The following is a 16,407-nucleotide window of genomic DNA, read 5'->3' as shown; positions in this document are numbered from 1 at the left end:
TGTTTACCTCACATATGCATGAAGGAAAAATGAAAGTTGGTTCAACAATACTATGTTCACATTATCCAGGCTTCCAAGTGTAGTTGTTGTGTGCAAGTTATCTCTGTTCATGTGGTAACTGTGACTTTTTTTTCCCCTGTGGTAGCATGATTACGCTTAGTATTTTGTCTGCTTGGCTTTTTGTGCTCCTGGCTGCATTCATTTAGATTTTGCTTTAAAACATTTATATTACTTATAGTTTTTACATTTGGCTCCTGTGTGTCTCTCATATGTACCCATCCAACTTTGTCTGTGTTCTATGCTTTTTCGTTTGTGAAGTGTGATATGTTATGTGTAATGTTTTTTTTAACAATCTAAAGAGACTTTTTTGATTAAAAAAAAAGCCTTCCTACTTACTCACTGCAAAACTATCAACATGCATGGTTTTACATTTGCATTACAATTAACATGGCTTGTCTTTTACTAGGGATGTACCACACGAGTGGATGTTCGTTTTCTTTAACCAGTACTTCCCATCAGTTCTTTGATGGCTTTAAACTTGGTTTATTTTAACATTGCAGTTGATACAGATATTCAAAATGCACATAACTGAGCCACTCGTTTATGCATATAACATCCAGGGACTATGGACTTCAGCTGCCTGCACTGCCCTAACCATGTGCTACATTTTTCACACAATATTCTCTAACACAGTGTTGCCCTTTAAAGGTGCCACCTCTGACATGTCTTTCCTTTCTCCCCCCTAGATCCGCGTCGTGAAGGCATTCCGTAGCTCTCTCTATGAAGGTTTAGAAAAACCAGAATCTAGAACCTCTATTCACAACTTTATGACTCATCCTGAGTTTAGGATAGAAGATTCCCAGCCCCACATCCCACTCATTGATGACACAGACCTAGAAGAAGACCCTGCTCTCAAGAAAAACTCAAGTCCACCATCTTCGCTGAACAAGAACAACAGTGCTATCGACAGTGGAATAAATCTTACAACTGACACAAGTAAATCAGCTACCTCTTCTAGTCCAGGAAGCCCAATACATAGCCTGGAGACATCACTTTAGCTGAAAAGGTCACTGCAAAAAATTAAAATAAAATAAAATAATAAAAAAAGGCAACCGAAATATATAAATATATATATTAAAAACATTGCTGGCTGAAAAGCTGTTTGAACTCTTACTCGCTCTGAGACAAGTGAATGATTTGTTGATCACAATGGTTTGGGGGAAAGAATGAATGGCTGATTTACATACCTTCTCTTGTTCCCTTTCAGAAAAACAAAAACAAATCCTCCTGCATGAATGTACTGTATACTTCCAGCCCTTCTTTCTCTCTTTTTATTTCTTTTTTTTTTTTTTTTTTTTTCCTCCTTAAGCAGGAACTGCAGAGGACTTCTTTCTGAGGCTATTTATCCAATTCACTGGTCTGTGAGTTTTTTGAAACGCTTGTGTGGCATGGACTCAGTTGTATAGATTAATTTAAATAACTTTTTTGAAGTTGCAAAGCTTAACTTGCACAGTAGATTTGCACCAGTTGGACAGAGGAACTTAAACATTTATGAGACTATATATAGAGATATATACATATAAGTATATACATAATTAATTATATATATGTATATATCTATCTATATATATATATAGTTATATATATATAAAGTTTCTTTGTTGGCATGTTGCCTTGTTTCTGCTCAAATCGCTCTGACTATTTTAACTTATTTATGTCCTAAAAAAGAATGTAATTTGTTTACAAACGTGTAGATAATATCCTTAACTATTTGTAGGATTAAGAAAGCACTTCCTGCCGAAGTAGTATAAAAATGGCTCAGCTCAGCTCATTGAAAACGTCTGTAATATCGCACCCTGGATATTTTATTACAACCGTGTTCTGATTTCTGCCTGATTTTTTTTTTTTTTGTTAAATAATGTAGATACTGCTAGTAAAGTTACAAAAGAAGCCAAAATATAACACACTGGATGTAGCATTGTGGTCCTATATACAGGGAGGTAAAACAGGCTTCCTTTGTTTCAAATAAAAATCAGAATAATCAGGTTCTCTCTTTTTTTTTTTCCTCTAATAAATTGCTTGAACTTGTTTTGGTGCAACATACAGTAATGGAGGCTATTTCATTCTTTAAACATATGGCAATGGCTTCCAAAAAATATTTTTAGAGAGATACTATATGAAACTGAGTTGAGTTTATAAATAACAGGTTAAAAATAAGTTATATTTGATTTGTCTATATGGAGATCAAACTAATGTTAAACTATTGTGATATACTGTGTTAATTCTTTTCAGTTAGTAATTTAGGCATTTATTTCCTTATGACTTACACAGTATGGGCTGTTGGCATTTTGGATGAAAATCACTGTAGGTTGTTGCTTTGATTTCTTTTTAAGAAAAATATAATTTCTGCACTATTTAGGTCTGAATGAAACTTTGTTAATTGTATATGAAGATGTGCTTTGTGTGAATTTTTTTTAACCAAGCTTGTCTTCCTGTAGTCATAAAATATACTGTAACACAGTAATACATTGTTTTACCTAATTATTGCGCTTTCTACAAAGAAAGCTATTTTGAAAACCTACAGTACAGCGGGTGAAAAATATTTTTCAAGATGGTAACAGCCCTGATAACTTAAAATTTATGAGCTTATATAATTGCTATGTCAACCACTTGAATGCTAAGCACTTTGTGGATCACAGATTTTTCATAAATAATTTTTGTATTTAATATAAAGTTTGCTTGAAGACTTTTCAACATATGATCTTTTCCATAACTGTACAGTGCAAAAGACATTTTGAACTACACAATTGATTATGCCAGATGTGTTGAAAAAAACACTCTCAAACTAGCTTGATAAATTGGTTTGTTAAGGTATTACCGGTTGTGTTAAAGTTGGCTAATAACGTGGTGCATCTCTGCAGTCACAAGAACTAAGTCAAGCCAGAACTCTCCAAAACAAGATTAGACTCATGGCCAAACTGCAGACTGAACTGACTAAAACGTTTTAAGGGTGCATCAGGACTATTCAGCCAGGTAAAGCTCTAATCGGCTTGAATTGCCAGCTTCCGGACTTTTGTGTAGAAGCCTGAATGTTTTTGGCTCAAACTCACAGTTCACTATCTGATCCACTTTTCACTGAACAGCAGCAGGACAGGTCTTTGAAGGCTTATACAGCTCTGTTTTCAACAAATAGTGTTACCCATTTCTTAACAGTAAAAAGCTAGCATGAAAACATAATTATTTTAGCTAATTCCTAGCAACAAAGTGATTGAATCTCAGTCAGGATTGTTCCTCACTTTGTAAATATGGTGATTAACCTTTGTATAATATGTATTGGGTTTCTATGGCCTATTTGGGATATCATATTCAGAAGAAACAAAAGTGTTATCTATTTGCAGGGAAGCCTCTAGCTTTGGACTCGAATATCTACAAAAACTATCAATACTGGAACAATTTATTTTCAGCATCTTAACACTGAATACTTGCCTTTTTATTTTCAAACACTTCATGTTTTTTCTTGGTTCCATTTTTTTAAATCTTCCAGTAGGAATACCCCTCCCTAAGGTACCATTTGCAGACTTGAAAACTGTTAAGAAAATGAACACTGCATTCTGTGTATATATAATAAAACATATATAAACCGAGATGCATAGAACATTTGGGCTTTTGTGAGCAGAGACTGTGCTTTATGTATATGATAAATGATAGATTTTTTTTTTTTAAAGCAGAATAGCTAAGACCTTTCAACTACAAGTCGTGCATCACAATTCTTTTCTTTTATTGCTTGACCTCTCTGTGATGGGAACAATGGATCAAAAACCAAAACGATCAGTTTGTTAAAACTCCCTGCAATATATAAATGCTCGCTCTCTACGTACTGTACTTAGCAGCATGAGATTTGTGGACAACAATACAGTGGTACATTGGCAATCCATCCCACTAGGGGTTATTGATATGTGTTCATTCATCTGTTTTTATGAATTTTTTTATCTAGACAATAATTGTAAATAAAGAACTTACTCTGTCTGTTCATTTAATACTATGCAAAAGGTTATGCTTTCTATTGTTATTCTTATTCCTACAGTGTGATGCTGGAATGTTTGTGGTTTCAAAAAAAAAAGACAAAAGTAAGTAAAATATGTGATGTAAATTATTTTATAGTTTGAAACAAAATGATAAAGTTTTACTCTTGCTGCTTACTGTCTAATAGATCTCTCTTGGCAGGAGCACAAGTGGAAAATTTAAAAAAATAAATTCACAAAGCGGCATGAACAATAACGGTCTGAACGGAACAGCTTTCTTTATTTTCACTTGAAGTCATTAAATCTAGCTCTGGCTTCCCACGGGGATATTTAACGTGAAGGTGTAGGTAAACTTTCTGGATTGGCAGTAAAAACCCTGCTTATCCGTCGGTGGTTACCCTGACTACTTTAGGCTTTTATTACACACATGATAAGCCTATCTGACTATAAGGCAATGTAATCCTTAGGAGGATAACTTGGTCCATGCTGTGTGGTTGTGCAAGATGGTGAGAATGGCTGGTGTGAATGCTGCAATGAAGCTGGCTGAAATAAGTGTATACAGAATGAGTATGACAGGTGGAGCCCCTGTGAATTTGCATATCAGCAGTATTTTAATGTTGGTCCTAAGATGAGCATGGTTTTCCATCATTTTGGCCCATATGGCTTATCCCTCTCTTTTTTTTTTTTTTTTTTAAATCTCTTTCCACTCTTTACCGCTAAAAGAAAAATGAGCGTTGAAACCTTCTAGAATGGGGGAGTTCAGTCTAGGACTCCTCTCCTGCCACTTCAGACCTGCCCTCAAAACTCTGCATATGCAGTGTCAGGGAAAAATGAGGGAATTCTCATTCTAGTGCTCAAACCCTCAGCCCTGAATTTCCTGTTTTTTCAGCTTGGAGTAATGCAGTTGTACTATAAACTGCAATATGCAGTTGAGCATACACTATTATGGCACTGTCTGCAGCAAGGTTTAGCGGTGAGCCAAACAGACGTACAGGGTCGAACTTCTCTCTGATTGTTTTCTGCATCTTTATCTACTGCACAAGTGAGCTTTACTGTCTTTCCTTGATGTCACATTTGTGATGTTTCAATCTAATGTTCAAAGGGAACAAAAGTATCTAAATGCTACTAATGATGTCATGGGAATTTGTGGTGGAAAACTTTCTTAGATGTACAAGGTGTGAGGTGAGTGTCATATAATCACGTTTTTAAAGGTAGCACACTTCAAATTACAGCTTTTCCTGTCTTCTCACCTAGATGTCAACCTTTTACCCACTGGCAAATTCTGTATGACAAACATTTGGCAGTAGCACAGCCAATACTACAACAAAGTAGTACTAAAAATGGGGGAAAAGTTACCAGTCAGTAAAAAACTATTCCACACAAAAAATTCAACAAAAGACACAACAGAAAATAATTGTGAGACAGGAGATTTCTTGGACTAACTGAGCTTTTCAACTCTCTTAGAATTAAACTGTTTTCTGCTTTGCTTTTATGAACTCAGCCAAGGTAACAATCTAAAAACAACTTTTAGTTCTCCGTCACTCATTTACAGGTCCAGTCACTCTCATTCCTGTTAAAAAAACGCACACGTAACTATTCACAGCCTCAGCCCAGGTGCTTTGGACAGGACTCTTCGTCTTTGCAAAAAGTATGCACATGGTCAAGTATTTGTAAGAAAGGGGACTGGGATTGTTCAGTGGGTTTTAAACATAGTCTATACTTTAAGATTCTGTCAGCTTCAGAGATTTATTTTATCAGTTGCAGCTTTTCAAGAATATAGGTGAAATACATTTTTAGCATTGCATGGATGTGAATGCGGACATGTACATTTATGAGAATAACAGGGATGAAATTCCCCGCTACTTTACTAACTTCCTGTTCTTCGCAAGTAGATCAAGTTAAAGGTTCAGAAAGACGCTTAACATCTATAGTTACGAGTCCGTCACAGGGACCTCAGGCTGGCATTCTGATTCAAAATAACAATGGCAGGTTTTATTCTTGCTTTTACTCATATTAAATATACTACTAAAAGAAACAGTTACGGTAGTCATGCACACATAGAAAACCAGGTACAGATCAGGTATGCTCACACTACACTAAATGCCACTATGTGAATTTTTTTGAGATGTATAACTGATATGGAGGGGGAAACAGTTCATAAATAAAGGATGCAGAAAAGGCAAAAAAAGACAGAGGATAGTAAGGAGAGGAAAAAAATGCAGGTGCACATATAGTTCATTATATACAGAAATGAAATAAAATCCTAATTGCTCGTTATTGAGGCACTGTCTTCTCTATACAACAGATATTCATATAGTATTCTCTGCCTACCAGCCTTTTCCAGCTGAAGCCCGAACTCATTAATAGGCTTAGGTTCCCAAAGTGTGCTTTCACCACCTGAAAGCAAAATGCTGATCTACAAAACTTTTGCTCAGCTGATATCCAAAACCTGCCATCCGCCCAGAAGACTGATCAGAAGAATTAGATGATCTCCAGCCTTCCCTTGCAGTCTCATTTTTTTCTACTATGATATAAAAAACAACTGTCACAAATTGTGGTACTGATTTACTTAAACAGAGCAGCACACTACTCACACAGGCTGTGGGAGGACCAGGGTTCACCACTTTAAACTTCCAGTTTGTATTACTACTGTTGCTTTTGAGGAATGAGAAAACCTGCTTCCTATTTGCATTTGTATTCCTGCAGCAGTATGAAATATTGGCAAGGACAGAATGCAGTTTATTCATGGTCCAGCTCAGGACTAGGGTCAACACATAAATTGCACTGGTTTATAGACTACAAATCTATAAATCTAATTGCATTAAAACATGAAATTTGTTTAGGTTACGCTCAGTTTTGTTATTAACATAGATATGAGGTACTGCAAAACACAGAGAAAAGTCTGGTATTTTTTTCTTTTGACAAACAGGCATTAACAGGCATTTTATAATCTAACTTTGTGTATTTCTATAATATTATAATCTATAGAAACTAAAGAGAAGGATGATTATCCAAGTTATTTATTAAACAAGACAGACTGTTGAAAGATACAAGTCAAGGGTAATATTTACAACACCTTTTTCTCCCGTATGTTCAAATAATCTTTGATTATCTGTATATTTTATGCTATGCATCTGATTAATGGGAGACTCTTTTTGCCTAGCACCAAATGCAGTGTTAAACTCCAAGTAAGGGAATGTACTTCTGTGCTTATTCTGTCTGTGACCAGTTCATTCACTTTTCAAGCAAGTTAAAAAGCCATCCTTTTGTCTGTGTGTGTGTGCGTGTGTGTGTGTGTGTGCGCGCGCGCGCGCGTGCACATGCATTTAAGAATGATTACAAGTAGAGTTGGTATAAACACTGTTGGCCTATAGCCAAATCAAATGACTTGTTTTTACAAGAGTCTGCAGTTTTGAAAAATCTGAAAAACAAGTTATCTGGCTTTCTTGAAAAACATTATTGAAAATTTAAGGTATCATCTCTTTGAGATGACCCTATACGTATATGTGTGTGTGTGTGTATATATATATATGTAAGGCCTTCTAGTGTTTCCATCAATGAGTTATTTCAAATTAAAGTTTTGTGAGAGGCATTTTAAATAAATAACTGTTAAAAAAGATTAAAGAGAAATAAAATAGACAAACAATATTTGATGACAAATTATATGAATAGGTAAGTTACCATACTTTCTTGTCAAAACATAGGAAAAGCTTTCTTGTGCTTACTTGACAGAAGTATAATTAATTATAATTGTTAATTTGACCTGTTTGGAATTCTTTTATAAAAGACAAGGGTTACAAGAGTTATAGGACATGGCTACCCATCAGTGTGTACATGATATAATGCATTAGGTTTGGCAAGTAACTGCATCAACTAAAATGCTTTCTGTAACAAATGAACATGATAAGTATCATGGTAAATATCTTGTATTATGATTACACAGCTACATTAATTTATCGTAAACATACCATTCCACCAAAATCATCATCTCCCATGCACTCTCTTATGCCCGCATTAGTGTTTTATGTAATTACATGGTAAATCAGACCAGACTGTTCATCTGCTGAAAACTAATCTTTTAATTGTTGTTGCTAGTTAATTCCAGCTGATTGCTAGTCAATTCTATGACTGGTTTCACTATTTTATGAAGGCTATAGAGCTGGGGCTGAGAAGCAGCAGGAGCAACTGAGCAGAGATAGCAAGAGGACAGAGCCAATCCAAATTTGTTCCAGATTAAAATAACTGTTTTACCAAGCCTACAACAAAGGGAATTCAACAGATGCCTCTAGTCCTTTGGGTTTTTTTCCAAAGAAAGAGCATTTAGTGCTTTTGACCCTCTATCTGTCTTACTGTTAAGGTACCACAGTGTACGGTTTCAGAAGCCTTACCTATGGAATAGGGTCTCCTTCACTCTATGCAGGATTCTGACCATATTCATCCAGGTATGATCATGGAGTAGCCATATGGACTATAGCACTAGCTAATCTCATGTTTTCTTTCTAATTTATTAACGTTCTAATCAGCAACTCATTCTCCAGTAATTAAATATGTTATATACGTTTGCTTGTTGGTGCAGTGGATGGTGAAAGGACTGTAACTGGAAAAGAGCTTTAAGATAATCTGCTTGAATCTGTACAGAGTTGTGGTGGGCAAAAATGACGAGTCACTAGCATCTGCTCTATTGCTGCTGTAAGGCAAGCTTATTTTCTTCCAGACAGATGCTTGCAACTGACAAACCACCACCACAATTCACATTAACCGACATTCTTGCTGGAGGTCTGAGCAAGGCCAGAAGACACTGACCTCTTTAAAGAGCTGTGGGATGTACAGCATTGGCTGTAACTTGGGAAGTTATGTATCTTTTTGGTGGAGTTTAATCTATCATCAAGAATTAAAACCACTTTCAATTGCTTTTATTTTCCTATTTTGTCTTTCTGTGGGGGATCTGGTTATTTTCTGTATTTTACTGTTATATTTACTGTGCTATTTCCTACAAGCCGGAGGTGATAAAAATGGCCTTAGGGCAATATACCTCTATATCTCTGTGTTAATGTTCAATAGCCTATTGTATCTCATGCATCCTGGGCATAAATTGTTTTTTCAGTGTATGAGAAAACACAGAGAAAAACCTCATTGGTCCAGTCTGCTGTGGGAACGGTTTACTTGCCTTTCATTCTATTTTCACATTAAGGACAGAAGCTTTATCTAATAATGATGGAGCCTTTTATCGCTTCAGGATTTCTGACCATCTGATGCTGCCATCATTTTGTTCTTTAAAATATGCAAGCTGATCTAGTATATGCCATTGGCAGAACGTTCTTACGGTAATAGTGGACCAGCAGAGTCCACTATTAGTCAGTCCAACCTAGTGGAAATCTGCCATTCTTTCAAACATCGGACACTAAAAATAACAGCAATCTCCTGATACAACTTTGAATTACCTCATATCAGAGGAATACTTTCCTAGCTAGTTGCAGTCAAAAAATGTATGTTCTTTATAAATGGAAATCCCAGCAGGCTCTCCATATTTAAATGTTCAATTGTATTCTTATATCCTGAAGTGAGACAAAATTCTAATTAAAATTTCAGATTCCCTTGTTCAGCAGTTTGCGTAATGCACATACTATATTGCACAAATAAGGTGTTTATAAAAAATTCAAAAGACGCATTCTCATGATTCCCCAGCAATCTGAGATTTTGTAAGGAACTGAAACAAGTAGTTGAGCCTGATACTGACTTATCTTCCCTTATAAACTTAATCCACAAAAATATCACTGCAAAAATTTTACAAAGTAGGAAATATTTAAGTCTAGTTTGAGGTAACAGCAGCTACTCAGCAAATTATCCTGTGCTCAGAAAATACCTACTTCTAATATTGAGACTTGGCAAGTATTATCACAAAGGCGAGCAGAAAACATGCTGCTTCTGCCACAGTAGCAGCTTTAACAAAATATTGCGTTTGTTCCTGAAGCTGCAACTAAACGGCCTCAGAAGAGCAGAAAAGTCAATATAGCTCTATTCATTCATTCCCCTTTCTATGGCCCTATGAAAATGATCTTTGAAAACGACATGAAAAACAGAATTTCTGTTAAGGTATTTTTAGTAAATGGATACATAATTCATGAAACAGTATGCAAATTTACTCCCAATAAAAGTCAAAAGTTTGTGTGTTTTATTTGAACATTTACACTCAATAAATTTTCTTTGAAAGATGATGTCTCTTTCCATTTCTGATAAATATTGTATGAATAACATCTTCATAGGGTTTATAATTTCAAAGACCACTTGGAAACAGTCACATCAAACTAAGAATCAAACTACTCTACATTAGCTTCTTTGAACTGAACATGTCCTGCTTTACAACACCTACAGTTTTACTACAGTCATTAAGCTTGCAAAATTTAAAAGCACAATTTTTCTCTGATTTAAGCAATGGTCTGTTTAGAGAATCTTATGTTATTTCAAACCCACTAAAGTTCAAACCTTGACCGTAATAATTTCAGCAGGGAAAATTTTCTCTTTTTTTTAAGGAAAAAAGACGCTAACACTTATTAGAAACTTTTTTTCAGCACTTAAGTGGCTGAAGGTCAATAACATGCTAAGCCAAAAGGTGCAAGTGTTTGAAATCTCGTGATGAGAGGAACTGTGGCATTTCCAAAGCAACAAAAACAACAGGTGCAAAAAGGAAATTGTTTTGAGTCCTATCTTGCAAAAGTCCCAGGTGGACAGAAAGCATATTGTTAGCAGACGTATATTTCTAAGTGATTATCAAAATCAAACCTCAGAGCTCTTTTAGTTTTGCCCAATACTAGCCATCACAGAATTAGCTATCTAATTTGGAGACATAATGAGCATCAATACCACCAAAAACCCAACGAGAGCTTGAATAAATATAGTATTTGCAGGTGTGTGAGCTGCTCAAGGTAAACAAGTACATTAGTAGAGGAGAAGGCACAGGAAAAAGCAAAAATGGGGTAGGCAGAAGAAAAAATTCTATGGCATGATGGACAAACACTACAGCCTGAACAACTATGCACTGATTTGATGATCAGGTACAGTTAATGAGTTCAGAACGTGATAAAGGAGAGTGTACAACATTGTATTTCTTGGTTAATTCATTGGAGTAACCCAGTTTTGGTCAAATGTTATGTCCTTCCAGATTGCTTTATCCTGCAGTGTGTTAACTAAGTAAAGTTTGGAAGAGATTAATGCAATGTTTTTAGTGAAGTTAGTGATTGCTTTATATTGCATTAATACAACTCCCTTTGATTTACAATCTCTTATATTCTTGTTCTTGTTTGTCCCTGTTCCTTGTAATCAGAGACTCTGAGAAACTTCCTGGTAAGGTTTGTGCTTTTATGGGTCAGAACACTGCAGCAACCTGCCACTGAGGAAATACTCTTTTTATTCCCTCATCATTATTGCATTCAATGGCAATGAGCTGCACTTACAGACTGAATTCTTCACCATCTAATTTCATTTTTTTTTAATTGTTCTCGCTTCTGTTCTGATCTGTATATTTGAAATCACACTCAGAGACCTACAATTCAAAAAATGTCTACAAATAATGAGAAAACAACCTCACAATTTACACTTTAATACCTTATTCTTTACCTTTAATATACCAGTTACCTTTTACCCTTTATTTCACGTGTCAACTGACAGACCACAGATATTTTTTACTTTTATTTTAGTAGCCATCTTTTTCCTGCTGTGAGGTCAGGTAAAGATCACCATTCTCTTTAGTACTGTATTTAATCTCCTTGATTTCAGCAACTATTGCTGCCTTTTGTGTGTTGCTTGATAAGACAGAAGGCCAACTAAGAGTGCAGGAAAACTGTGGACTAGTATGTATTCCAGTTTCATACTACTTTGCTCTTTAAGATATCTCCACTGATTTGGAAGCGCAGAGCATCTCAGTATGAGAAGCCATGTTCTGTGATTAAAAACAATCCTTAATTATAAACAAGTCATAGATTAATGATGTGATGTGTTGCTTTCTAAATAAGGAAGTGGGATTAAAGTAGGAATTACTGTTACACTGGAAACCAACCAGATTTCAGAAATCCTTCTGATCTATCTTAAAATTTATTAAAAATGATGTTTCATCAGATTCTTTTGCAGCTCATTCCTGTGCTGAATCTTAATCTGCTCATCACAATAAGTGAAGATACAAGCAGTATTCTATGTACTGATAATTAATCTTATTAACTCTGTTCATGCTGACAGGGCAAAATACATTAATTTATTGGTTTAGCTCTATGGGAGAAAACCAAGGTGTTTTTTTTTTTTTTTTTTTCAAAATCTTCTTCTACACTGTGGGTCTGTACTTCTCCCTCAATAGTGATGGTATTCAATTTCAATCTGATATCAGGTGATACTATTCCTTGGAGTAACTTTCTGTGTTAGGTTTCAACCTGTTCTTCAGATTATAATACGGATGCCAAGAAAGGATATAAGTCAATTTTGTTAGTTACTCATGGGGATTGAAGGCTAAGATAACACTACAGTAAGAGTAAAATGACTTCTAGCAGTGAATTCTAGCCATGGATAACTATGTTCCGGTTTTGGCTACAGGAAAATATCAGAAACGGGCTCTTGCATAAAAATAGCCATTTACAGTCAGAGTACACAGGTGTGCTTTTTTTCACAGAAAACTGAAAAAAAGTGAAAGCAGTATTACATTTCTAAAGCCTATGGTGCGGTCTGTTCTAGTCCCTACAATTTCCGCTAATCTCTTAGCGGTGTGTGATTGAAAAAACTGACACTGTACAGGTACAGCCTGTCAAATTTGTCCAACAACCATTAACCTTTATAACATAGCCACACAGAGAAGTGGTTGCCACAGGCGATTATGGAAGGGACACCGGAAATAATTTGAATTAAAACAGGATCCTTTATAAACTTGCTATCAAGATCTGGATTGTGTTAGTTTCTAACCTTATAGAAAGGCTATGCTTCATATCTGTGAGTCACAGGAGAACAACGCTATGCTGTACTGAGAGAACAATGCCTTAGTGATGTAATTTTAAAAACTGTAAGCTGTTTTTGTTCTAAGTATATTTCAATATGTAAGACAGCCAGAATGCTCCATGATCTAGGGGCTATGGTAATGCATGTAATAATAATTGTAATGATTTCTTACACTGTTTTTTGATGTAGATTAATTCCTCTGATAGTGCCACCAATAAGAGGAGAGGGCATTTTTCATGATGTTAATGGTCTATGTTATAATAAATACTCCCTTTCAAATCAAGTTAAAAATACAGCTGATGCAGCCCTGATCTGATGAACAGGTTACGAATAACAATAGAGGGCAAGAGTGTAAAAACAGTAGGACTCAAATTCTACAGCCCACGTTGCGTGAGACTGCCACGTATCGTCATCAAAGCGCAAATATTTCTCTCTCTATATTTCTCTGCAGGTTAAAAGAATACCCAATACATAATGGTTACCTCCCCTACCACATCAGCATTTTTATATGAAGAATAAGTAAATTACAAATCCTCTATGCCTCATCTTGAGAATAAATTTTATTTACTTATTTGCATAGAGTAGAAAATGTATTCATTCACCCATTCTGCGTGCCCTCAGCATAGATTAAAATACAGCTATAAAAGACACACAACATCAGAACTGAACCTTAATAATCTCATTTTATGCAATCCACCACCACCAAAATAGCTGATTATCACTTGAAACAACACTCTCTCTTCAAGCTTCAATAATTCACAGAAAACTGCTGAGCTCTGGAGCAGACCCTTAAAGTTAAGTTATTCCGATCAAAAGGAAGAACTATTTCTAACAATTACTTTTTTTTTTCTTTAAGATTTTTTCCTGTCCTTTACTTTTCCTGTCCTAACCTTTTTACTGCTGTGGGTAGGACTTTGTTTTTAGCAAATGGATTATCAAAATGAAACAAACAAAAAATTTAGATCATTAGCTTAAGCTGTTAGGAGATATATTTTTTTTTTAACCATGCCTAATAGCATGCAGCTGATGATGTAAAATTCATTGCTTGTCATGACCCTTTCATTTCATATGGCTTAAATATGGTTGCAGAAAAGCTTGATAATAGTCTAATGACTGAGTAATCTACTCTTTAAGTCTTTCAGAATAATGCTTAAACTTTTCTGCACCAAAATTCCTGAAATTATCTACCTTGAGGATTTAAAAAAAAAAAAAAAAAGTTTATCAAACCAGTCTTATTTTTATGCTGAACTGAAATATTAGCCTTTTTCATAGCTTGCAATTCCTGCATGTGATTCAGTCTGTTGCAAGAGCACTGGATCTGCCAATAGCGTAAACAAGCATTAATAGCACAAGCCACACATACCACTTTAGATAAGGGAATTCTGTTATTTCCCTAGTAGATGCACAGGACAAGTGACAGAAGAGCATTCAGAGACATGGCAAGGGTGAATTAAGAAACTTGGAAGCTGCTAGTTGTTAGGCCAAGGGATTTCTGTCAAGGTAGAGAATTCTTTATTGGCTTACAGAGTATACAGGGCCCTAGACTGTAAATTGGGTTCACGTAGCTAGAACTTTGTGCCTTAGTTGCAAGAACTCAACGTTTCTAAATATCAAATAAATGATCGGAATCACAGGTCATATGATTGGTGAAATACATAAGAATGTTTTGATGCAACTAAGAAAATATTATCAGATCTACTGTAAAGAAAGTTAGGCATTAGTTTTCCTTCTTTCCCCAATGGAAACAGCTGGTCGTCTTAAATGAGAGTATCATATGATGGTGACTCGCAATTTTTAAGAACCAATGTTAAAATTCAAGTGAGAAGTCTAGGGAGCCAAAATAGTCAGCCTGACTTCTACTATGTGACCGTGTAATAAATGCAAGGGAAGGTGTCTAGCAAACTGTCTGTGGAAATTCCCTTTGGATAAACAAATCATTTTGTAAGCAACTACTTTGCTGTAAAAATGCTATCTAGGGCTTAGAAATTCTGGTGGCAGCTATGATAGCTAAGGAAGCGCTTGAAATCTGTTTTGAGAGCCAGCATCTCAGGGGATCCTTAACGAGCAAAACTCTTATAAGACTCTGAAAGAGGGATGGACTTCTGTCTGTTTACTGAACATCTATGAGAAGCTTAAAATAATGAGAAAGGGAACCATGGTTAAAAAAAATGTGCACCAGTGGATTTGGTAAATGTTGGTTTACAAGAAAGCTATGAAGGGAGAGCAAAGGTCAGCTCCCAGAAGTTCTGTAAGATTTGTTCTTGCTGTGGGTTTACATATGGGACCAGTATGGCAGCTAAAAAGACCATCTGGTTTAGGACAGTCTCTGCATCCAAGAGGCATAATATATTGGTTCTGAGGGAAACACTACAAAATTAGGAAGAGGGCCAGGCGAGCCATTGAGGAAATTGCATCAAAGAAGTATAAATATTATTAAAATTGCCTCACTCACAGTTTAATGATTTCACAGCAGGATAAGGCCCAAGACAATTTAAAGTGATGGCTATCTGTCAGATTGAGAAGCATATTGGGAGGGTGCTGCATGTCACACTCACACTGGTTGCTTAGTCCACATAGTATACTGGTGCACGCTGAAAAGCTTAAAACAGGAACTGGTATATTTGGAATATTATAAGCTTATGCCTGCCACTGTGTATTCAAAGTTGACTCATAAAAGGGCAGTTTTCCTCGGATATTGTATCAGGCTTCACAAACAGATAACATAAAACTGTTACAGTGTGCAACCAGTGAAGCCATATTGAAATCTGTGGAATTACGAGTTACACTTCATTCAAAAACATATGCTGAAACAGAATGCCATCCAAAGACGCGTCAGGCCACGAATATGAATTACATGAATAGAGAAGTTTCATGGGTAGCCATTCAAACATAGAGGTCTGCTGGTATTTACTGAATTAAATCGTGAGAGTACACACTGGTGTAAACGAATGAGACAGAAGCAGCAGAGACAATAAGTGAAACATAAAGGAAAAACAGCATGGTCATTCCAGAGGAATAAAATAAAAGAACTGGCAGTGTAACTCCGAGAACAAAGTAAAGAAAATGAGCTATAAGCATTGTGCAAACAGGAAAGAGAACAAGATTTTGGACAAAGAATATTGCCTGCTTTTTATTTCCTAATATGCTTAGGAAAACACAGCTCATGATAGAATTTGATACTTTTATCTATACATTTTCCTATATTCCTAAATTATCCTTTTTGCCATAAAATCTCTTCTCTTTCTAAAAGAGTAAGACTACAGGCTAACTACTCTGCCTGACAAGGGATAGAATACAGGTACTCTCAGTGTACTCGCATCTTTCACAGGTACATATATATAAAGCGATCTACTATTAAGGGTACAGATAGGAACAGAAAGTTCAGACGTGCTAACCATTTTATATGTCTTAT

The 16,407-nt window shown here is 35.6% G+C and overlaps 1 protein-coding gene and 1 long non-coding RNA gene across 21 annotated transcripts in view; one reads left to right on the top strand and one right to left on the bottom strand.

The window, feature by feature from the left end:
- Positions 1-4,278, top strand: part of ATP2B2 (ATPase plasma membrane Ca2+ transporting 2) — a 430,065-nt gene extending 425,787 nt beyond the window's left edge. For 19 of the 20 annotated variants that reach the window (XM_068906748.1, XM_068906742.1, XM_068906746.1 and 16 more), the window contains one exon: positions 747-4,278. In XM_068906748.1, coding sequence (XP_068762849.1) covers positions 747-1,058 — 312 coding nt within the window. In that variant the 3' untranslated portion in view covers positions 1,059-4,278. The remainder of the gene's footprint in view (positions 1-746) is intronic. The other variant, XM_068906755.1, reaches the window with a different exon arrangement.
- Positions 1-16,407, bottom strand: part of LOC138060931 (uncharacterized) — an 87,923-nt gene that overhangs the window by 45,427 nt on the left and 26,089 nt on the right. The window lies entirely within an intron of this gene.

Source organism: Struthio camelus, chromosome 14 (genome assembly GCF_040807025.1).
Source record: "Struthio camelus isolate bStrCam1 chromosome 14, bStrCam1.hap1, whole genome shotgun sequence".
Classification (NCBI taxonomy): domain Eukaryota; kingdom Metazoa; phylum Chordata; class Aves; order Struthioniformes; family Struthionidae; genus Struthio; species Struthio camelus.
The sequence above is the reverse complement of the archived record's forward strand: the minus strand, read 5'-3'. Positions and strand labels throughout refer to the sequence as shown.